The sequence below is a fragment of the Cydia splendana genome, chromosome 13 (genome assembly GCF_910591565.1).
Source record: "Cydia splendana chromosome 13, ilCydSple1.2, whole genome shotgun sequence".
Taxonomy (NCBI): Eukaryota; Metazoa; Arthropoda; class Insecta; order Lepidoptera; family Tortricidae; genus Cydia; species Cydia splendana.
Window position 1 is genome coordinate 14239352 of NC_085972.1, and position 23929 is coordinate 14263280.

At 39.7% G+C, this 23929-nt stretch overlaps 1 protein-coding gene across 1 annotated transcript in view; it reads right to left on the minus strand.

Annotated features, from left to right (window-relative positions):
* Positions 1-2006: 2006 nt before the first annotated feature.
* LOC134796182 (ATP-dependent translocase ABCB1-like) overlaps positions 2007-23929 on the minus strand; it is a 51715-nt gene continuing 29792 nt past the window's right edge. Inside the window, exons 14-25 of the mRNA XM_063768168.1 lie at positions 23748-23852; positions 18891-19052; positions 18342-18545; positions 17846-18087; positions 17478-17634; positions 17255-17344; positions 17012-17116; positions 15714-15920; positions 14212-14358; positions 3336-3563; positions 2326-2421; positions 2007-2023 (exon numbers count right to left, since the gene is read on the minus strand). Of these exons, the coding sequence (XP_063624238.1) occupies positions 3372-3563; positions 14212-14358; positions 15714-15920; positions 17012-17116; positions 17255-17344; positions 17478-17634; positions 17846-18087; positions 18342-18545; positions 18891-19052; positions 23748-23852 (1611 nt within the window). The 3' untranslated portion in view covers positions 2007-2023; positions 2326-2421; positions 3336-3371. The remainder of the gene's footprint in view (positions 2024-2325; positions 2422-3335; positions 3564-14211; positions 14359-15713; positions 15921-17011; positions 17117-17254; positions 17345-17477; positions 17635-17845; positions 18088-18341; positions 18546-18890; positions 19053-23747; positions 23853-23929) is intronic.

The window sequence follows — 23929 nt, forward strand, 5'->3', positions numbered from 1 at the left end:
GAAGGCGGTAATTTTGGACACGGCGCGTATAGTACGTCGGTTCCTCACTCTGCGGCCCTGACCACCGGCAGCTTGGGCCCTGCCCCGCTGCCGGCGGCACCCTAGGTTAGGTTTTTTTATAATGTGTTTATATGTATTTTTTATTGTTTTGTAAGTGTTTTTATATTTTACTTTTATATTCATATTATAAAAATACCTAACTTAAGACGAAAAATAAATAAAGAGAATAATAATAGTCTTTGCACCTGGCGGTGAGTCGGTGACCATCTCCGGATGTATTATATTGTGCGCTCGGGGATGGTATCCGCCATGTGTATCCCTTGCTTTTAGAGTAAACTGTCTTAAAGGGCCTCTGCGCTGTTGGCTTCGGCTCCACGCATGCCTCCCAAAGGTCCGGGACCCCATGGTCCCGAGATATGGAAAGGACAAACAAATAATAATAATAATATTCTTTATTGTGCACAATGAAAACATGATTAAATACAGCAAATTAACATAAATAAAAAACTAAGCAACAACAGGCGGTCTTATCGCTAAAGAGCGATCTCTTCCAGACAACCTTCAGGTAGTAGAAATTATCGAAGGGAAGAAATAAGTATAAGGGTAGCAAAAATAAATGAAGTGCAAGAACAGGAAAAAAAAACAGCACAACTAAATATATAACAATATGAATACATACATTAATGAGATATATAAATAAATAAATGGGTTATTCCCACTAGTTACCACCAAGTTGTTACCAGTGGTAACTACTGGGAATTTTTTTCCCACCTTTTACCACTGGTAACTACTGGGAATAAAGTAGTTACCACCAAAATTTTGTTATAGTTAAATACTAATAAAAACACTATAAATAGTGTAGTATAAATATATAGAGTAATTTAATAAATGATTATAAGTCGATTAGTGTTTTAGTAAACTCCCTTAAAAGTGACCAAAAATATTGAAACAGTTTAACCTGTACTAGTACAAAAACTATGATATATGTACTTAAGGATAAATTTAATAATCCATTTAGATGATTTTTCAAGTGATTTTATTAGGTAATTCAAAATAACTCTATTTATACTATTCATACCTACTGTTTTTATTAGTATTTAACTCTAACAAAGTTTTGGTGGTAACTACTGGGAATAAAAATTCCCAGTAGTTACCACTAAACCGAGTTGGTGGTAACTACTGGGAATTTTTATTCCCAGTAGTTACCAGTGGTAAAAGGTGGGAAAAAAATTCCCAGTAGTTACCACTGGTAAAAACTTGGTGGTAACTAGTGGGAATAACCCAAATAAATAAATAAATACATATACTTTTCTTTCAAATTTGGGATTTTTTATGTTATTTCTACTCAGAATCATGAGCTCTTTTGATCCTAATAGGAGAAAAAAGTGTCCCAAAATTTCCATACATTTTTCGATCTTTCCATTCCGCGACCGCCATACAAAGTCTATGAAAAATGGTGACGGAATGGAAATAAAAACCTTAGGACACTTTTTTTCTCCTATTAGGATAGAAAGAGCTCGTGATTCTGAGTAGAACTAACATAAAAAATCTCAAATTTAAAAAAAAAGTGTAGGGGACAACTTAAAAAAAAACGCCCGCTTATCCTGTGGCAAAGACGATGTCAAAATTGGTATCTACTTAGTTGAGATGTTGAGAATGAGAGATAATAGAACAATATCTAGTCCTCTATTTTAATCAATTCATTCTTTCTAATTAGGTATCTACATGCAGCGTTAGAAATGCGCATGTTAGGTACACCCTGGAGTAGCCTAAATCTTTAGGCTGTTATAATGTTAGCCACATGCCTTCATGCAAGCCGCAAATATCAAAATTTTGGTAATCTACCTCTCTATAGTCATAAGATGCAGATAGGTAACGAAATTTCGTCTCTTATTTTGTATACACGTGATTTCATTTATTTACCTCGCAATTTGTCCTCCAATCATATCGCAAGGGAATGTATTTCCAAGCTTCATCCTCTGATAAGGATCTACACTTATGTACATCGCTTCAGCTAAAAATTCTGAAAATCAACTGGCTGATTAATATAGATCGGTACTTATTTATAAAGGGCGCTTGAACTGAATGGATCTGTGAGGAAACCTCTAAAACTACATACATAGGTATAAATAAGTTAGTAACTAGGTAATTTTTTTCTTAACTAAAATGTTGGCATGTGAGTGTCATTAGTAACAACGTCGATAAAATTTTAAATAAGAATAAATTCTTATTTAAAACTTAACCTTAACCTATCATAGTGGAACTAAGTAAGTACCTATTAAAAGTTATCTACAGAAAATATATCTTTTCTTATTCTTATCTCACCATTTTTCTCTAAGGGCCTTAATTCTTCTTCAGAAGTTATAAAATTTTCAGGCTTCGGTTCGCCTACAAACGGAGTTATCACCACATATTTTTTGGCTAAAACCATTGTTGTAGAGGTTAAATGATAACTCAATAACTTGTATATGTAAAAGGCACAACTATCACAGTTAACAATGTGCAGTAATCTTTAAGAATGTATTTATTTTTATCACTTATCACAACCAGTTATTATTTTATTATGTACCTATACTGACAGTAACAGGTAGGTATAGATAAGAATGATAAATGATAATGAACAACGTGCAGAATCTTCATGTTATTTGTTAACATGAATTCAATTATGTTGTTACTAGATGGCGCTAGTAGCTTCAGTGTAATGGCGACACCTAGAGAGGAATAGGAAAAATGATTTGTGCGGGAAACGTGTCCGCCGTCCATTATATTTTTTTTTATAAAACATAAATATTATACATACTTTGAAGAAAAAAGAATAGATGTGCTGAATTTTTATTTAGTGTAAATCATCACACTGTGATTTTAAAGGGCAAACTAGTGACCAAAACGTATTCGCTATGTGCACGACTGGTGCTGCCCTCATTTTGTCGGACTTTCTACGTTAAATCTTATGGAGTAAAATTAGCTCAAGCGGCTGCCGCTAGTACTAATCTCGGACATTTCATAAGATTACCTGTGTTTGTGACGCTTAGCGACACTTCTCCCTCCACCGACTCCACCTTCCCAATAGGTCATTTTAATTTTTCGTGCATTGCTTAATCCAATTAAGTATTTGTATAAAAAAGAAAAACGATTACCCATTTGATAAACGGGTTTCTCGTCCCTAATTTATACAAAAACGATACCAAACTTGACCTTTATAGCTACAGGTATGTAGAAATAGAGGGCATCGTCAAAATCAACGAGGCAAAAAAGCAAATGACAACCGATTTGAATAAATAAAAAATATGTAATTTACATACCATCCATCTTCCAACACTCAATTCTTAACTCACTGGATAACTACAGCTTAGTATTAGCCTACTAGGGAACTATTGCTTGGTGTGCATCTCATAGTACAGTTGGCGGCGGTCCATGAGTTCGTGGTGCGTGCCGCGCTCAGCGACGCGTCCGCCTTGCAGCACGCAGATGAGGTCGGCGTCGCGCACGGTGCTGAGGCGGTGCGCGATCATGATGCAAGTGCGCCCCGCCGCAGCTGACCCCTCTAGGGCTTCTTGTACTACCTGGCACCATAATTGCGTGCTTAGAATGTACTGGACAGTTTACTACTTTGGTGGCAATATTTTTGGTAGGTAGGTGAAATGACAGATCGGTCTATTTCGTACAATAAAGGATAACTACGAGTAAATAAGTATTCAACCGATTGATGATTCGAAAGTGCGCCGTGCAGTATAATTTTAGCGTGTCATCTACTTTAGCCATAGAATAAATAATAGTACTACAGTACAGAAAGGAAACTTCTTACAAAACAGTTTGACAGCGATTCAAGGACGAATCATGCTGTTCCTTTCTAATATATGGCACTATCCCTTTCGGTTATTTAAGGTTTTCAAAATTCAAGTATAATTATCTTATCTGTGGTCGTGCACGCAAAGGGACGTCAAGTTGTGCCAATCCTAATAATTGCTCGGAGCAATGCTGAGCCGAAAGGAGCCAAGAATGCCCGAATAGAGGAGTGTCGCCCCACTGCTTTAGCTATCAAGTACCTATTAGTACCTATTAGTGACCTGGAGGTGGAACTGGGAGACCCTAAAGGCAAGTTAAACTCTATTATTGACATAGAACTTGAAACAGACAGAATAGCACAAGCTGTCTATACAGCTTGGACAAACAACTGCCCGGAAAAGAAAATCCTGGCGAAGAAGGTGCCCTGGTGGAACCCGGAGATTGCAAAACTCCGGAAGGAAACCAGGGCTGTCTTCAATGATGCTAAAAGGACCAATGACTTCGAGCATTACGCGCGAAAACTCACGGAATACAGCAAAGCTGTGAGGAAAGCAAAAAGGAAAGCATGGATGAACCATTGCGATCAAATCAGGTCCATACCGGAAGGCATGAGACTTACAAAGGCACTAGCTGCAACGAAGTCAGTTCCACTCACTTCCATTAGAAGAAGTGACGGAAGAATGACTGAAACGGGGCTAGAAACCCTCAAAGTTATGTGTGACACACACTTCCCAGGCTCTATAATACATCAGAGCGTAACGGACGATGTAGCAACCGGTGCAATGGAACAATCCATCAGCACGACCAGGTACAACTGGGACACGTCTAAAAAGGTAGTAGATCACGATAAGATACAATGGGCACTATCCACATTTCAACCATACAAAGCCCCGGGGCCAGATGGAATCTACCCCATACTACTACAAGAGGGCGCCAATGTACTAATACCGCACTTAGGTAGACTGTACAGAGCGTGCATAGCCTTCGGACACGTACCGCGTGTGTGGAGGATGGTAAAGGTAACGTACTTGCCTAAACCAGGCAAAGCAGATTACACAGAAGCCAAATCATACAGGCCTATAAGTCTGTCATCATTTTTCCTCAAAACACTGGAGAAACTGGTAGACAGACACATAAGGGATGGTCCTCTTAAGAGGCATCCGCTGCACCAATTGCAGTGTGCGTATCAGCCGGGTAAATCGACTGAAACGGCACTACACCTGGTGACAACCAGAGCGGAACAGGCGATAGAGAACAAAGAACTATGTCTGGCCACTTTTATAGACGTGGAGGGGGCATTTGACCGCACCACGTATCAGGCAATCAATATTGCAGCATCTAAACATGGCATAGAACCAACAATCTGTAGATGGATTGGTACTATGCTAAATAGCCGACTAATAAAATCCTCCCTTATGGGAGATGAAATATTAGCTACGGCTACGAAGGGTTGTCCACAGGGTGGGGTTCTCTCACCAACTCTCTGGAGTCTGGTAGTTAACTCACTGTTGGAAGAACTAAACAAAGGCCCAATACACACGGTAGGGTACGCAGATGATTTAGTGATTCTTGTAAACGGGAAATTCCCGGGAACAGTATCGGAAATCATGAATAAAGCACTGAAGCAAGTGGAAAGATGGTGCAACTGTCATCAACTCTCCATAAACCCAGGCAAAACAGTGGTAATACCGTTTACCAGGAAAAAGACCCTTAATGGCATAAAGCAGCTGAAGCTTTATGGAAGGGTACTGGAAATGTCCAATGAAGTGAAATATCTAGGCGTTACACTAGATAAAGAGCTGAACTGGAGAAAGCATGTCGAACTAACAACCACCAAGGCACTTAGAGTGTTTGGAATGTGTAGATCGGCTTATGGCAAAACGTGGGGTCTAAACCCAAAGGTACTAAGATGGATCTATACCATGATGGTAAGACCTATCATCTTGTACGGATGCCTGGCATGGTGGCCAAGGACACTAAAGAGCACATGCAGGGATGCCCTTATGAAAATACAAAGAACGGCATGCATGGCTATTACTGGCGCGTTTAGAACGACGCCAACAGCGGCGATGGAGGTACTGCTAGACCTCTCGCCGCTACACCTAGTGATACAATCTGAGGCGCGGAAATCGCTACACAGGTTGACCCTAACAGGCCTCTGGAGCGATAGCAAGCCAAAGACCAAACACACAAACATGGAATGCGACAATTTCATGAAAAGGATTACGAACATGGGCTGCGATAAGATGCAACCCAAGTTTATGTTCCATAAGAATTTTAACGTTAAAATTCCAACAAGGGCTGAGTGGACCGAAGGTCTTGAAGCACCAATCTCTGATGAAAACGACATTATATGGTACACAGATGGGTCTAAGACAGAATCTGGTACGGGGGCAGGCATTTATGCAAATGACTTTAGTAGTAGTATAAGCATGGGCAATTACGCCACTGTCTTCCAAGCCGAGACATTTAGGCCAAGAAAGGTACGCTCGGCTAGTATGGCGGAATGGAAATAATTAGTAATAGCTGAAATTTTCGGTGTACGGGACAGATAATAAATCTAGTGATTACGTCGACACATAATCCAAATAAATATATTACATTTAGGTATTTAAAAAAAAATGTAAAAATATAAAAAATCACAGAAAATTTGTAAAAAATATTAATAACATTTTTTAAAATTATACTCATAGATAAATATTTGCTTTATGACATTAAGCATGAATCACACAAAAAATAACTCTGTATCCTACATTTAAAGTAAGTAACCTACGGTTATTATTAAATTCAGTATATTTCCGTCCTCAAAAATGGTAATAGGCTATTTTTTCTCTCATTATTTCCAAATTACAATAAGTACAAGCGTTGCAATTTAATCGTACACTAAATAATACCGTATGGTGGGTTTTATGGGGTTGTGCATTAATTGCCTGGTTAAAAATGGTAATAGATCAATATCATATGGGATTTTCATTATGAGTTCTCTTTCGTCGAATACTGTAAAAATCGACTTGAAATATGATTCGTAACACAAAAAACCATCAACAACATTATCGTTGCTTTAAAGTTGCCGCGCACGAGCCAGCGAGCTGACGCGATTGGTCGTTGCATGGAGCGGGGCGACGGAACGATGAAACTTCCATCGCCCCGAGCGCGAATATTTAAAAAAGTATTTAGTATATTTACTATTTACTCGGTCAAAACATATGTACCAGTGAACGTAAAAAACATGGGAGACTAGATTCGAACTAATTATCAGCTTTAATCTGGGCAAGAGTGCTGTAAATAAGAAAGTAAATTTTACCTAATTGCAGGCTTTCCGTCTTTGCGTGCGCATTAAATTTAATACAATAATAGGCCAATTATATAGGGCTATTATACTGACACACACCCAATTTGATAGCAGAAAAAGACGCGAAATTAAAATTTTCTTAGGGAAATCAAATCTTCGCGCCTATAAGCTTAAACCATTTTTCAATAGCGGTCATTTAAGTACCACCCCTCACCACTAAATGTAATTATCAAAAACGACAGTTGCTAATGTTCCCTAAAGTAAGCATTTCTAGTTATTGCTGCAATACAGTGGTACCGGGCACCTTGCGACGCAAGGCCGAGCAGGAATCGCAAACCTTAAAATATTTGCACTAATTAATTGAGTTAGGATTTTGTTAGTACTCTTTAATTGAATAGCAAAAAATATAAGTTATGTATTAGAAATACCGTTTTTAGTCGATTATTAATTGAGTAATTATTGTTAAACTTAGTTTTACCATGTGGTGTCGGTTAAAATTTCACTAGTAACATCATTTGGCGACTAGGGCAATAAAAGTCGACACCATAACCAACAAATTAACAAACAACAATAACCAACAAATTAACAAACAACAAAAATTTGCAGTAATATTCCAAAACTCGACTGAACGCAAGCGCACCGAACCGTGTCGCTCCCCTGACGCGACTCAGTGTCACAAAACGTAAGGCCGTGGTATTAACGTCAGCGGATAGCTGAGCGGCGAGCGGTGACTGCAGGCGGCAATAAGGTGTTCAGTTAATGTTTTTATAATTTGAAATGACTTCGTTTCCATGTAGAAATAACCAAACAGACTTTAGAAGCATTTAATATTTTATTTGTGGCCGTATAAATTATGTTTTATTGGTAAATTAACTACAATTATTCATATTTGTGGATAAAACAATATACATACTATAATTAATACTAAATTAACATTAAATAAATACATTATTTATGACATAAAAATACATTGCGCGTATTTAACTACTTAGCACTGTTTAATTACGATACTTGCAAGCAAGTAAGTATATGGCTCCATCCTATCCTGTACCACGATATACAAGCGATAACATTTTTGCGACAGTTTTGTATAGATAATGGATTTGTCGCTAGAAAATTACGATATCGAGATAAAAGTCAGGTCTCTGAGCGCTATTGAAACCTTAAATGCTTTTTACTTATACATGTTTTAAATTTGCCGCGCTTTTTCTAGTCAAGCTGAATGTGTTTCACTATAGAATAGTAATCGAATTGGTTCAGATTTAACGTTTAATGCATATAAATAACATAATTAGTAAATAACATAATTTTGGACTAAGTACATTATACATGACATCAGGCTATGGTTTGGCGCACCGTGACCCTGAACGGCGCGGTAATGTGTTACGGCTGTTAAGTGAAGTCCAGACGGGATGATCAAATCGACCGATTTGATCAGAAATGAAATTGGGGTCAATCTCCAAATTAAGCAACAATTAAACAACTGTACCGATATTTGGAACCTCAGAATAATATACCCGGCCGGATACCGGATAGTAACTTTGCTTGATTTCAGAGTAAACAAATTGGATTTAAGAAACAGTCACTGTCATATTGTACATTACTCGTTTATTATTTCAAAACAATTTAAACATCCACTCACTTGCACGCGTAGGTACCTACTCATTTCGAACATAGAAATGAGTCCGCGCCAACGTTCACCACGAAACAGGTTAAAACCTGCACAATGCGCACCTAAAAACCGAAATGTAGGTATTGTTAAATTTAGTTTGTAGTTAATTAGTTTTTTGGTGTAAGTGTATGAACCAAGGTCTAAAATAAATGATTTTTTATTTTTTTTATTGTTCCGCCGGCCGAAGAGTCGGCGGTCGGATACCGAATATTTGGCCGACGGTCAGGCCGAATATCCGGTATCTGACCAAAAACAACTATCCATTGCATCATTTGCATCTCTAATTGAAAGTGGCAACACTGTCGTAGGTCGTATTGCCCTTTTCTAGCATATACGTCCCTCGCTCCTACACTCCCACCACACAGGCAGGTTGCTTTGTCAGTTATACAAGGCAAATTTTCAAGTCATTGGCTTGCTGTTTTTCCATCTGGAAGGTCGTGAAGCTAAACTGCTGGTGAGTTTTTGAATTTGTACCTCAGTTTAGCTGACTATATTGAAATAGTTATTTATTTTACAAGGGGGCAAAGTTGTTGTTTAACCGCTCGTGCTAATATTGATACTTGAGCAAGTAAAACATTCGAAACATGGAATCTTGAGCGTTGCGAGGGTTTCAAAGCACGAGGGTTAAACAAAATTTGCCCCAAGTGAAACACAAAATGTTTCACCATACGAACCCGAAGCAAATATTAAATGTAAAAATATCATACAAAATCAAATACAAATGAATGTTATTAAATATTTATGATTTAAAAGTCAATTCTACCAGCAAATATAAGAAAACAACTCAAAATTTGCATTTGATTCCTTTGCCTCACTGGGGCTATTCATAAATTACGTCATTTCAAATTAGGGGGGGGGGGGGTCTGGACATCGGATGACGGTAGCATGAAGTAGGAGGAAATGGGGTCATTTGAAGCATGATTTTTGGATGATTATAGGGGGGGGGGGGTCCAAAATCGTCAAAAATCGATGACGTAATTTATGGACAGCCCCACTTGTGAATAAAATGAAACTTTGCTCTCAGTTTTTGAAGCGCAAAGTAAGCCTTTCCGAGCTGGTGTGGTGAAAAACAGTTTCTAACGGCTTATGCCGCTCGAAATAAATAATTCAATTTTTCACGCCACTGTTCGGAAATGTGGCAATAGGTGGTCTAAAACCAAGCTGGAAAGTAGGCAATAGCTGTAGCACCTGAACCACCACTACTACAATGTTTCATTGTTATCATCATCTGTCATTGGTGACAGTTCGCTACAGCAATGAGTATAATTTAAAAAATAAAAATCAATAAAAGGTCTTTTTTGGCGCAACTTTTTCCTTCAAAAATAAATTTAGGTTATTTATAGGACCAATATCTTGTTAAAAAAAAAAACGAAATGTCAAACTATTCATTCATTCAGTCAGTTCATTCGATTCACGCTTAAGGCGTTTTTTACTTTTGTAGCTGTTTGTGGTTTTTTAGCAAAAACGCTTCTAAGTTTAGAGTCGGTTTGAAGCAAACAACAGAAAAACGCCTCTTAAATGTGATAAAAAAGAAAAAAGGCGGGATCGGAAAATTCTCACTGAATTGGATAGTACTATAAAATATAAGAAACACGTATCTACGCTCGCTATAAAAATAAGTTCTTCTAGTGAAGAAAATGATATTCTTACGCTGACGCCTACCGAAATTCAAGAGACAGCACAGGCAGTGGCTAGTAATTTGCTACCAGAGAAATCGCGGGCTAGTACTTATAGTTATGCAAATGTTTCCTTATTTCCTCGCAGTAGTCGTGAAAAGCACTATGTAATGCCTCGGCCGGAAACGCTAAAGATGGAGTCGTATTATTCGAGGGCCTCCACCAACGTGTCGGCCCTCAAACTCACTCGTCCATCTTTTAGCGGTTTTACGTCCTCTCCTACAATGTACTATAGTTGTCCGTTAAATTATCTAGCAAATAAAAACGATCCGGAATAGTGATGTGAAAGTGCAAGAGGATATTAGAAAGAGAGATGCCTGAGAGTACCATGCCATAATGAATACATGTGTCTTAGCTGTATATTGTATTGTTATAAATAATGTTAAAAATGCTTTATGTTGTTAATGTGTTCCAAATTGTGCCGTTTTGGCATTAGCTGTAAGGTGCAATTTGTTATTTGAAATAAATAAATAAATACAATAAATGTTAATTTTACAAAATGTACCTATCAAATTGTATACTTTACTAAATATCTCTCTCCTCACAGGTGTTACAATAAAGGGTGTACGTACTACATAATTAATTAAACACTCATAATATAATTATATTACATACACATAATAAGTATATCATAGGATAATATCCTATACATATTATGTATAATCACATTGGTTTGGCGTCTTCCCACCACCAGGCGATAACAAACATGTTTCAATATTATTCGTAGGTTCCGAATATCGGTACAGCTGTTTAATGACAGCATTTACACAAAAATAAAACGCTAATTAAATAACTTATCATATCCGGAACTACAGATGCAACGGATAGTTGTTTGGCCGCATACAGGATACCGGATGTACGGCCTGACCATAGGCCGAATATTCGGTATTCAGCCGCCGAATATTCGGCCGGCGGAAATATACCTACATTCCGGTTTTTCAGGTGCGCATTGTGGAAGTTTTGACCTGTTTCGTAATGAACTTTCGCGCGGACTCATAGGTCTATCACTAGGTACGAAATTAGTGCGCGAGCTAGTGAATGGAACGTTTAAATTGTTTTAAAATAATAATCGAGTACGATTATATTCCGATATCAAGCATAGTTACTATCCAGTATCCGGCCGGATATTAAAATAAGGGCGAGATAGGATACCGGATAGTAACCGAATATCCGGTGCATCTCTATTCGGAACCTAAAGTTTTAATCCTGCATGGTGCAAATATGTATAATTTTGAGACAATGACTTGAAAATTTGTCTTGTATAACTGACAAAGCAACCTGCCTGTGCGGTAGGAGTGTGGGGGAGAGAGGGACGTATATGCTAGAAAAAGACAATACGACCTAGGGGCTGTCCATACATGACGTCATCTATTTTTGACGATTTTTGTCCCCCCCCCCCCCCCCCCCTCCTCTAAAATCATCCAAAAATCATGCTTCGAATGGCACCGTTTCCTCCTGCGTCATGCTACAATCCTCCGATGTCCAGACCCGCCCCCCCCCCCCCCCCCCCAAATTTGAAATGACTTAAATTTATGAATAGCCCCCTACGACAGTGTTGCCACTCTCAATATTATTTATTCTTAGGTTCCGAATATGGTGCAAGGAGTAAGGTGCAAAAGTGTAAACATATATTTGACGTCGACTCTTATTATGCTATGTTATACTTATTATGGAACTTAGGAACATAAACTATGAATAGAAAGAGCACGAAATAGTCAATATAATACGTTTGTTGAAAAAAAAAAGTCTACAGACACTTAGGCGCGAAGGGTTATTGTCTCATAGAAAATTTGAATTTCGCGCCTTTTTCTACTGACAAAGTTGTTGGATAGACGTTAATATCAAATGAAAGAGTGGGCCTACACACTTCGCTGTGACAGAATGTGAAAGTGTCACCAAAACTGTCAAATGACTACGATAATAAGTATTCCTTTTATAATGCCACTCCACACTATGCCATTCTGAAATTAAATAAGACGATAGATAGTCATTCGCAATTTTTATTTTTGTAGTGGGTCATAATTGACGTATATAATTACGAATATAATTTGAACATCAACCAATATTCAAATAATATTGGAAATGATATCAGTTATTTTTAATCAGCTATCATTCACGCGCGCGTTCATTTTGCTCAGACTTGGCCGCACAAATATTTGGTGCGAGCGAGACGCCCGCGCACGTTCGAATTGGCCTGTCACTTGTAGCAACTTGTAGGTAAGTACATACTTACCTACATACTATCCACGCGTCCTTGGCACGAACTCCCGCCACCGCCCGCATTGAAACTGTCCCCGCGCGCCGCAAGGAAATGTAATCCTTAGCATTAGCGCAAAGAGTTCAAATTTGGTAGTTTCATTTAGCGAATTTGTTAAAATGCACATATTTATTACATTGACCATATTTTTGTGTGATTATGTATTGAATATCACTTTGAACGTTATCAGAACAAAGTCTGCAAGAAATTATATCTATAACCATTTTTTCTAGCATGTTTAAGGCGTAAATATATATACAAGTGATACAAATAATATTGATGTCGGATTCTCGGATAAATAGCTTAATGAGGTAGTTTTATGGTAATTCAATCAAAGACCTAATTATTACTTTTTTTTTATATCAAGTTACGACGTATATCCGTGAGGCCCCGCCATTTATTGAATGAGTTATTTTCCGTGTTAATATTTTGACTGATTCCATTGTCGACTCATTATAAATATTATTTTCGTCACGTTTACGAACTAAAAATACTATTACTATTTTTAACAAACAAGAACGGCTCTTTTTTTTAACTATTTTTTTTTACCTACTTCCGGACAGAAAGTTGGTTGGATTCGAAAATAAAGTATCTTAAAATGATCTAAAGAACAGGAATAAAAAAAGAATTGCCTATTACTAATTAATGTTTAACGTAACCGTATCTTTACTGGAGTAATTCGCTATAATTGCCTGTGTGCATGAGAATATAGTTAGGCGAACCCAAGGGAAGAATATCTATATACTCAGCGACAGTCAGGCCGCTCTCAAAGCGCTCGAAGCTCCCAGAGTGGACTCTAGACTGGTATATAATGGCGTCCAAGCTCTGAACCAGCTTGGAAGGCAAAACAGGGTGCAACTGGTATGGATCCCAGGGCACGAGGGATTCATAGGCAATGAAAATGCAGATGAACTCGCCAGAGCCGGATCTGTAAGTAACCTTATAGGTCCGGAACCATTCGTGGGGCTCTCACAGGGAACCATCACAACGGCTATTAAAGACCATACCAAGACCAAACACCAGGAAGAATGGGATAGTCTGACGGGTCTAAAGCATGCAAAGCTCTTTATGCAAGGAATAGACTCCGGCTGGAGCAAAAAGCTTTGGAAACTTAGCAAAAGACAACTCCAAATCATAACGGGGGTGTTTACTGGCCATTACGGGGTCAAAGGATTTCTGGCCAAGATGGGACACTCTGACAACACCGATTGTCGTATGTGTGGCGAAGAGGAAGAGACAGTAAGACACTTAATGTGTGAATGTCACGCCCTCGCCAGACAAAGAATGAAGGACTTTGGAGCAGGATACCTGGAACCAAAGGACTTTAAAACGCTACCCATGAGCTCCATCATCCGACACATGGATATGGTGGGAAAAGCTCTTGAGTAGTTGACGGATCTCTTCTAGGGGGTAACTGCACAAAAGATCCCTATGGGTCGAAGTGTATCCGCAAGGGCCCCCGAAAACAATAAGATAAGATAAGACCTATTAGTAGAATAGTGCTTATTGTAATTGGCATGATTCATACCTTCTCGCTTTCAGTGTCGAGGGCACTGGTGGCCTCGTCCAGCAGCAGAACCCTGGGTTTGCGGATCAGCGCGCGCGCGATCGCTACCCGCTGCTTCTGTCCGCCGGACAGCTGGGTGCCTTTCTTGCCGATGTTTGTGTCGTAGCCCTGTGCATTTTATTTTTCAACATAGGTATCTAGGTATCGAGATACCTATGTTGTAGGTACACACTTTTCAGGGGTAGCGCAGGAGCATGCATCATTTTTAATTTTTCATTTTTGGGGCATTTTTAGAATGAAATTTTTTGATGTAGGTAGCAATATATATATATATGTCGCAGTCGGATCGTATAATCCGCCGTATTACATTACGGCTAGCCGTTTTCAAAAACAGGGGCGTTTTGAAATGCGGCGGTTTAACGATTAGCCGGATTGAATGCGGCTGAATGAAAATCCGCCGGAATGTATTCGGCGCCATACGTTCTTCAACACGGCTAGCCGTAATGTAATACAGCGAGTCATTAGCCGCCGCTTTGACAGTTTTTAGTTCCCATTTTTAACACCCGTGGCGCTGCCTGACAAACGCTGGGGTGTCCATCAAAAATGGAGTTCGTCGGACTGTTTCTTTTCAAAAAACATTTCTTTCGCAACTTAACTAGACGGAGCCCCGCTTCGCGGGGCTCCTATTTCTGAGCGGTTTGCCCTTCGGGCATCTGAAGCTACCTAACGAACCTAACCTACCTACCTATTGATTTAGTGAGACGTCCGTGAAAACATTACACTTTGGGGAAAAAAGCGTAGGTAGGTAAGTAGGTTAGGTTCGTTAGGTAGCTTCAGATGCCCGAAGGGCAAACCGCCCAGAAATAGGAGCCCCGCTTGCGGGGCTCCGTCTATTTAAGTTGTGAAGGAAATGTTTTGGAAAAGAAACACATGTAGTGCGGTGGGACCATGGTAAAAATAAATTAAATTGCAAACATTGTCAAACTCCGGTTACGTGGGCGACCGAAAGAACTGGTCACTCTACAATCTAAAATAGTAGTACGATGCGGCTAAACGTTGGCCGCCTTATTGAAGAACGTATCACAATGACAATCCGGCTAATCGTCGAACCGCCGCATTTCAAAACGCCCCTGTTTTTGATAACGGCTAGCCGTAATGTAATACGGCGGATTATACGATCTGACTACGACATATATATATGTACTTCGTTTATTTAAATTAGAAAAAGCTCCACTCTTTACGCATAAAGTGCTAGTTATGCGGCATACAAACGACGTCACCTTAACAAGCACGATTAGTAATTTTACCGGATAAAGTGCCTGAATTAGACCCTCATGCTTAGGAAGTTTTGTGGAATTCTTATGAAAAAGATTAAGTATAGATAAGTATTTGATGTAATATAGAGATGTATGCTGTCTACGCCTACATTCTTACACATGGATGGAATAATATCAGCCGACACATATTTCCTAATTCATAATCGATGCTCTTATATTAATGTAACGTTATTGACTTCAACTTACCTGTGGCAAAGTCACCACAAAACTGTGCACATTGGCCTGTTTCGCAACTTCAATTATTTCGTCGCGTGACACCACTCTGTCGTTCTGTCCGAAAGCGATGTTCTCTGCGATTGTCAGGTCGAATAGCACTGGCTCCTGGGCCACTAGCCCGAAGCTCGCGCGTAAGTCCTTCATCAGCAGTCGGGGCAGCGGAACCCCATCCAATGACTGAATATGAAAAATTTTTTTGAAGCATATACGATTCCTACCGGACGGGCGCGTTCACATTTGTACGTCCGCAAGCCGGTTGGCTGATGCTCGCGGACGGCTACGGACGGACTCCATCGCATCTGCCATACATTATGTATTGGTAAGTAGGCACAGGCACATTGAAAATGCGCTCCGGCGCGGCCCGACTCCAACCGGTCGGTGGGAATCTTAAATTAAGGTACCTATACTGAATAGAATCAGGCGTTACTTTGCGGAAATCCATACTAATTAAAACCAAAATATTACTTTGCTAATCCGCGAAAAGATAACGTGCTAGTCAATCAGTGCTAACCCGTTATACTTACTTGCGTATTTTTACATGCAATTAATATTCCCACCCTCCCACCGCAAAAATAAATACGCAAATAAATATAACACACCACCACCACCACCAGGCACCACACCACCAACGGAATCCGTTGCCGGGCGTCAGACCGTCAACAACTCCTGAGGATGCCTCGTAGAGAGGCGAAACACGTGTCGAGGTTTATTCTTTTGGTGGTGGTTTGTTATATTTATTTGCGTATTTATTTTTGCGGTGGGAGGGTGGGAATATTAATTGCATGTAAAAATACGCAAGTAAGTATAACGGGTTAGCACTGATTGACTAGCACGTTATCTTTTGGCGGATTAGCAAAGTAATATTTTGGTTTTAATTAAGGTACCTATACCTCAATCACAGATATAATGAAGGGACCAAGACAGATCATTGTCTTTAAACACAATTCACAAACCGTAAGTTTGCTAGAAACCTAGATGTGGTTATCTTTATCAATCAAGGTGATGCGTGTTATCGTCTGAGTGAGTTTTGGTAGTCACCTGACGATATATACATATTTAGAGAAAAAATTAAGCAATGAGTCAGTACCTACACCATAAACTGCATCTCAAACGCAGCTCTGTAACTTATCTAGACAAGTTTTATACAGAATCTCTCTCTCCCTCTCCCTATCATTACGCAAATATAAAGGCTAAAGCTAAAAAACCGAATGATGGCTCTACGAGTTGTGATGTGACAAGTCGGCTGGTTTATGGAAGGAAAGACTCACCACGTTTCCCGCACAAGGGTCGTAGTATCTTAACAACAGCTGTATGATCGTGCTCTTGCCACAACCGCTTCGACCGACTAAAGCTACCGTTTTCCCACTTGGTACCTGACAAAACAAAATAATGCGCAGATAATAGGTAGGTACTCAGGTGTGACATGTCTTTATATTAAGGTCGATTGTACGACAGGCAATAAAAGTAAGTAGTTAGGTATAGAAAATAACATACAAAGAAGAAATCTTTACCTCAAGGTTGAGCTGCTTCAGTACCATAATGCTACGTCTGTTTGGATAGTAAAACTCAACTTCCTTGAAATTTATTTCACCTGAAGGTACCTGCCAGAAAAGTAAAGTATCTATTATATAGTCATCAACTCATCATTTTATAGAACTTTGACGTTTAAAATAACACTTGCTGACCCAATCATATGTGCTTTAGAAAATATCACGGTTAATTTATTAAACATACAAAACCAGTGACAGGATCCTTAGGGTCCACGATAGCCGGCCGCGTGTGCAGCAGATCCAACACTCGAGCAGCTGCCGACATTCCCTTCTGGAAGTCGGGCATGTACGATAACACTTCATTCGCTATCCCTGCACACATTTGAATGCATTGCGTTGTGCTGAAAATTTGGGTAATGATGTCAAGGAACTTGCGTTTGTCTGAAACTAAATTTAGGCACATAAACCTAAAAAGCGTAAAGCGTTGGTAATGTGTAGGTACACCCAGCTGCAAAAGTACATACATATGTCTATACATACTCGTAAGTCCGCCACCGTCAAATAAGGTATACTTATTGAACAACCCAGCGCCATAAAATCCTTTATACTCACATCAAAATTTTCTCGTATGCTAATCGCTCGTATACAACTAGGTGTCCGCCGTAAACAAGGGCTGCAGAGTTCATCCAATTAAACATGGCCCGGGACAGGCCAGTGACCAGGCCAAAGAGGTGGGCTCCGCGCTTGGCAAACGGCAGCGTGAGGGCCAGCTGAGCTACGTACTCCCGCACAAACGCGGCTTCTCGTCCCAGGGCTGCTACCGTGCGAATATTGGACAACGCGTCTACTGCTATCTGCGAAGAAGTTATACGGGTACCAAAGGAGGTTGAGTTTTACAAAATGGTCTTGATTTGAGTTAGACTCAACGTATGTGCCATACCAATTGGGACCCACCGGTCCACCAAGACCGGAGGTTCTGGTTAAAATTAGGTCACCTAAACAGTATACACAGTATTTCTCTTTCTGCCTTAGTTTAAAAAAAATACATCAGGCGGGGCGTATTAGGAAATTCTCATGCGCATGGTTGAAAATAACTTAAAATAAGTACCTGAGTGCTTCTTTCAACAGCCTTAGCATTCATTGAAGCCACAATGGTAGCGATGACATTTTGGTAGTAAAACACGGGCAGCACGAGAGGCACAAATGCCAGTGCCACCAAAGCCACGCGCCATTCGGATGTCAAGGCCATGCCCAGGGATAAGAACACGGTGCCTATGCATTGAACTAATATGCTGATTCGGTGACCAGTTGCCTGAAAAGGTGTAAATATTTATTAGATTTGAGGCACCCAATATGTAGAGTGTGCGTGAACTGTAAAATGCAGCTCGGGAGCTTTATTGGCGCGAAGTAGTATATATCAATGTCAAGTTTATTTTTTTTTATTTAGGCCACAAGGTAGGCAGACCTTCCAATACACACGATCCTGTAGTCTTTATTAGACGCTCCCTATGAGGGGTATCCGCCAGATCTGCTTAATGGTAGTGTTTTCGTTGGTGTTGACCTAACATTGATGTGCGCGGGACAGACAAATTTGCGCCCGCCCGCCGGCTATTCAAGACATTCAGGTACAGTTTAAAGTTTAAACAAGGGTACGTACGCCTTGCACATGTGCCGCCTCAGCGGACAACCTGGCGCACAGTGCGCCCGTAGAATTAGCTCGCTCGTCGAAGAACGCGATATCCTGGCGCAGCATATGAGCCAACATGCTCATCCGCAGGCGCTCCGTGAGGTGCGCGCCCGCCAGCCCGAAACACACCGCCTGGTAAAGTAAAAAGTATTTATTTTCAAGAATATAGGTTATAGGCTTTGCCTGTACCGCGGAGAATCAGGAACAATTTTTAACAGAACTAGATTACTTAATAGCTAATACAAAAAACTTACTTAAAAGTTTAAAACTAGTTGCACAAATATATTGCAGAATATTATAACTAAACATTATCTAAAATATCTTCAGTCTCGGCAAAATTTAGAGAGGTCAAGAATTTGAATAGGAGTTTCTTAGCTTCTATAGGGGAACTAGATTTAAGGTTACAGTGTTTAAGTATGGTGTTATAGGTTGTTACTCTAATACGATCTCCGAACCGTTTTCCAAAAGCGGTGCGCACTTCGGGAATAGGTAAATTGAAGATGCGTTTTTTAATCAAGGAATTATAGGAAGGAATTGATTTAGACATTTTATGTGTTTGTAGACATAGGTATTTTGTGTAGGAATAGCTGTCGGACGGATAAAACTTGAGATTGGGCATACAGATCTGAAGTTGGAAATCGAAAGGGTCTTTTGAGCATCACTTTTAAAACAGAGCGTTGAGCCCTTTAGATTTCCAGCATACTAGTTTTAGATGCACTGCCCCAAACCGTAATACAATAATTGATCACTGATTGACAAAGTGCGATATAAATCGTTTTTAGTAAAGGAACGTCTGCAGAATTACGGAGTTTTTTGAAAATATAAGTCGACTTTCTGATTCTTTTAGAGAGATTGTGAATATGTTGTTTAAAGTTCAAATTTTCATCAACTAAAAGCCCAAGATTTTTTATAACGTTGGTGTTCTGAATAGCATTACAGTTGCAGGGATTAGAGGGGAAGCCAGTACATGAGTGAATTTTTATCATAGGATTAAAGGCCGAGCCACACCGGCTGCGTGTGCAGCACGCTGCGTGGCGTGCGCTGCGTGACGTGCGCAGCACCCCTGTCACACCGGGTGACGCGCACGTCACGCAACGCACGCCACGCAGTGTGCTGCACACGCCACGCAGGCGCACGCTGCAGCTCAGTCATGCGTGCAGGAAAATAAAATACGCCTGCGACAGTACCTACATCATGTTATTATAACTCCCGTTGCAAATGGAAGCAGCTCAACTAATGCCGCCATTGCAATTAGAGGAAAAAAATGTCTCATATTTGAATCGAGATAATTGAGAGTACATAATATTATTCACCAACGCACAGTAGTTCACAATACAACAACCTTGTTTTCCAATAGTATCGTTAATACCTAACATCGATTTGTTCCCACAGGCCAAATTATTTTTTTATAAGACGTATTTTTTGTAATCTTTGTGCTATGTTGTAAATATACATTCGTATTGACGAACGATTTTAATTAGTTTTTCTTTTATCACTGAATCCATATTAAAAACCAGCACGCGCACCGGCTGAGTTGTAAATAAATACAAGCGAGCTGCGCGTGTACACGCACAGCACCTATGCAGCACCGAGCTGTGCGTGTCCGAACCTGCTCGGTTCGCCCTCTCATAGGGAACGCAGTTAAACACAACGTCATCACTGCACGCAACGAAGCGACGTTGCCGCTCCGCTGCGTGGACGCGTGCACGCAGCACGCAGCCGGTTTGTCTCGTCGGAGCTGCGTTGCGTGCAAGTCACGCGTACGCGCACGTCACGCACACGTCACGCAAGCGGTGTGTCCTCTCGTATGAGTTTTCGTATTATACAACGCATCGGGACGCGTACGTGCACGTGCACGTCTACGCACACGCATCCGGTGTGGCTTGGCCTTAAACTGTGGAATTAAAAGATGGTTTTGATGAGGCAGTTTTGTGAAAGCAAAGGAATTTAGTTTTATTGCAGTTCAAGGTCAGAAGGTTGGCCTGAAACCAATCTGATGCAATTTTCATGCCCTTTTCTGTAGTAGCTACAACATCCTTCCAAGAACTATCTTTAAAAAGTATCACTGTGTCGTCTGCATTACAAAGAATTTCTGAATTGGGTATTTTGAGATTAAGTATGTCATTTATGTATATTGTGAAAAGAGTGGGCACAAGTATACTTCCTTGCGGAACGCCGAATTTAATCTGTTCCGTAGAACTTTTAAAGGAGCCTATTTTGACAAGTTGCCTTCTGTCTGATAGGTAACTCTCAAACCACGACAGTGGGACTCCATGTATGCCGAGGTTTTGTAGTTTGCGAATTAAAATTGGTTTCGAAACAGTATCGAAGGCTTTAGCCAGATCTAGGAAGACGCCAATGCATTTTCGGTTACTGTCTAAGTAGGATGATATAAGATTCGTAAGAACAGAGGTGGCGTCTTCAGTAGATTTGTTCCGCCTGAACCCGAATTGTCGATCCGCCAGGAGGCTAAAGTTTTCAAGATAACGGACTAGACGGTTGTTAAGTAACTTTTCTAAAATTTTGGAGAAAGCACTAAGCAGAGATATTGGCCTGTAATTACCGGGTATGTCCTTTGGTCCGTCTTTATGTATAGGAGTAACGGATGCAGTTTTCCATTGGTCTGGGAAACAGCCAGAGCCAAGGCTGAGATTACAAATGTGGGTTAAGGGTACAATAATATTATTTCGAATATGCTTTATGAGTTTGTTATTAATTCCATCCAAGCCTGGTGCACTATCCATTTTGAGCTGCATAATAATTGAGTTTATTTCTGTGAAATCAGTTGGCTGCATAAAAAAGGATTTATCTGTACCATCACTTAGTTGCAGTTTACTTGCTAGGTCTTCCTCTGACATTCCGGATTGTGAGATAATGTTGTTAGCTAATGTTTGTCCTACAGATGAAAAATAACGGTTACAGTTATTAAGGGATTCCTCGGGATTTGGTGAGGAAATGAGTTCAGTTGGCAGTGTTTTTTTTATTTAAGTTACACATTTTTTTTACTACATTCCATAATTTCTTAGTGTTATGATTATTGGCCGAGAGTTCATGTTTCTCGTGCTGTTCTTTAAGCTTTTTCAGGAGATTATTGCAAAAATTCTTGTATCTGTTATAGGATAATTGTAACACTGCATCATGTGGGTACTGGGGGCCTAGCCGAAACGCATTTCGAAAAAAGATATCGTTAACGAATCGATAAAAAATGTATGGGAATGACAGGTACCGTAGATGAGTCTGTCGAAAAATATTAACGAATACAAAAATGTTAGCCAAGTTGCAATGTTGTAACGAAACGCAAAACATTCGTTACCGGAATTCGATATCTGCCATACATTGTCTAGCCAAGTGGCACTTTTGACAAGCGAAATGGATTCGTTATCGCCTCCTAGGTGTCGACACGTAGCGAGAGCTATCCCGTTGCAGATAACTTAACGAAGCACAAGAAAATGCCGTATAATAGTGTTTGTAAATTAAATTTTGTAGTAAAAAGCACACTTTAACATTATTGTGGGCGGCGAACAACGCGGAAGTCTCGCGTAGACGCAGGCACCGTCTGAAAAATCGCCTCTATTGAAACTGCTTAGGAAAGGACTGCTCTTAGCATTTATGCTAGGTACGGGGTCAGATCAAAGGATTGTGGGCCGTACGCAGCATTTTACCCAAAGGATCCAATGTGACCGAGGCGCTGAATACCTACCTTTAGTTACAGTGTCATGGAAAAATGGATTATGCACCCACAAATGCAACATGAAACAACGTCCCTACAAGGTAAGAGTGAGTCAATAACTTATCCCTACTATACCTACTAATAAGTATATAAAATATGTTATTGATGCTAAAATAACTTCTTATGTGTTCCTGTTACGTCTTCAAATATAAACCGATGAACGGTGTAGATTAAATTTGGTACCCATATGCACACTGGCAAGCACTTGTTCTTCAATAGGAAAGTGAATTAAATGTGTAAAGGCAAAGGTATATAGGTAAAGGCTTTACAAATATAGATAATGACTCGGGAACAAATGTTCTTCACACAAATAAATGCCCTTCCCGGGATGCAGAACCATCACCTTCATAGGCAAGGTCACTACCGACTAGAAATATTGTAGTGTCATCCCATTTTCTTAAATTGATTTGAAAGGGACGAGACTACAGTATTGCCACTTTTTAATTTCTACAATTTCTTGTCGGACTGTACAGTAAGCTCAAAAAGCCTTGTATTGTGGGTACTTAGATAACTATTTATAGATGGTCAAACCAATTAGTCAGTCAGTAAGAACCAGGAAAACTATACTCATACTTATCTTTTGGGTGCTAGTACTAGTACTAGCTTTAATAAGACAAAGCTAGTATGATTCTCTCTGTCTTTGTTTGAAATGAGACAGTCCTTTGACAAACTATACTTAAATACATAGACAACACCCATGACTCAGGTACATCATCAGGTATCTGTGCTCATTACACAAACAAATTTCTTTCTTTCTTTTAGGTGTAACCTGTCACGGTGTTGGACACAGCGGAGGAGTCCAGGTGTCATCCAGGGTTTCAGGGTAAATTTGGATCGGGGAATTTTGACAATTTTTGAGTTTATTTTTGAGGTCAAACATAATATCATCATTATCATCAATTCATCAGTATCTTTACCTATCCGTAAAGTAGTATTATAAATACATTAATCTGGAGTCTGGACCAGTTCCGCTTACAAGACAGTGTTAAGTGCCGTCCACATCTTTTACTACCAGCAAGACCAGGATACGTTTTGTTGCAGGAGCATACTGCAGGAGTGCACAATGTGCATATGTTGCAGTATTCTGTATTACTTACTTGTATAAAGTACGAAGATCCAATAGCTAGACCTATTCCAACACATGCCAACGATATATGAGATACTTCTTTTAACATGATGGCTGGGTCTGGATTTGATAATGACTGTAACCATAAAAGTGATATAGTAAAAGTCTTAGTTCAACTATTTAATAGAATTCTAATTGTAAGTATAAAAGGTA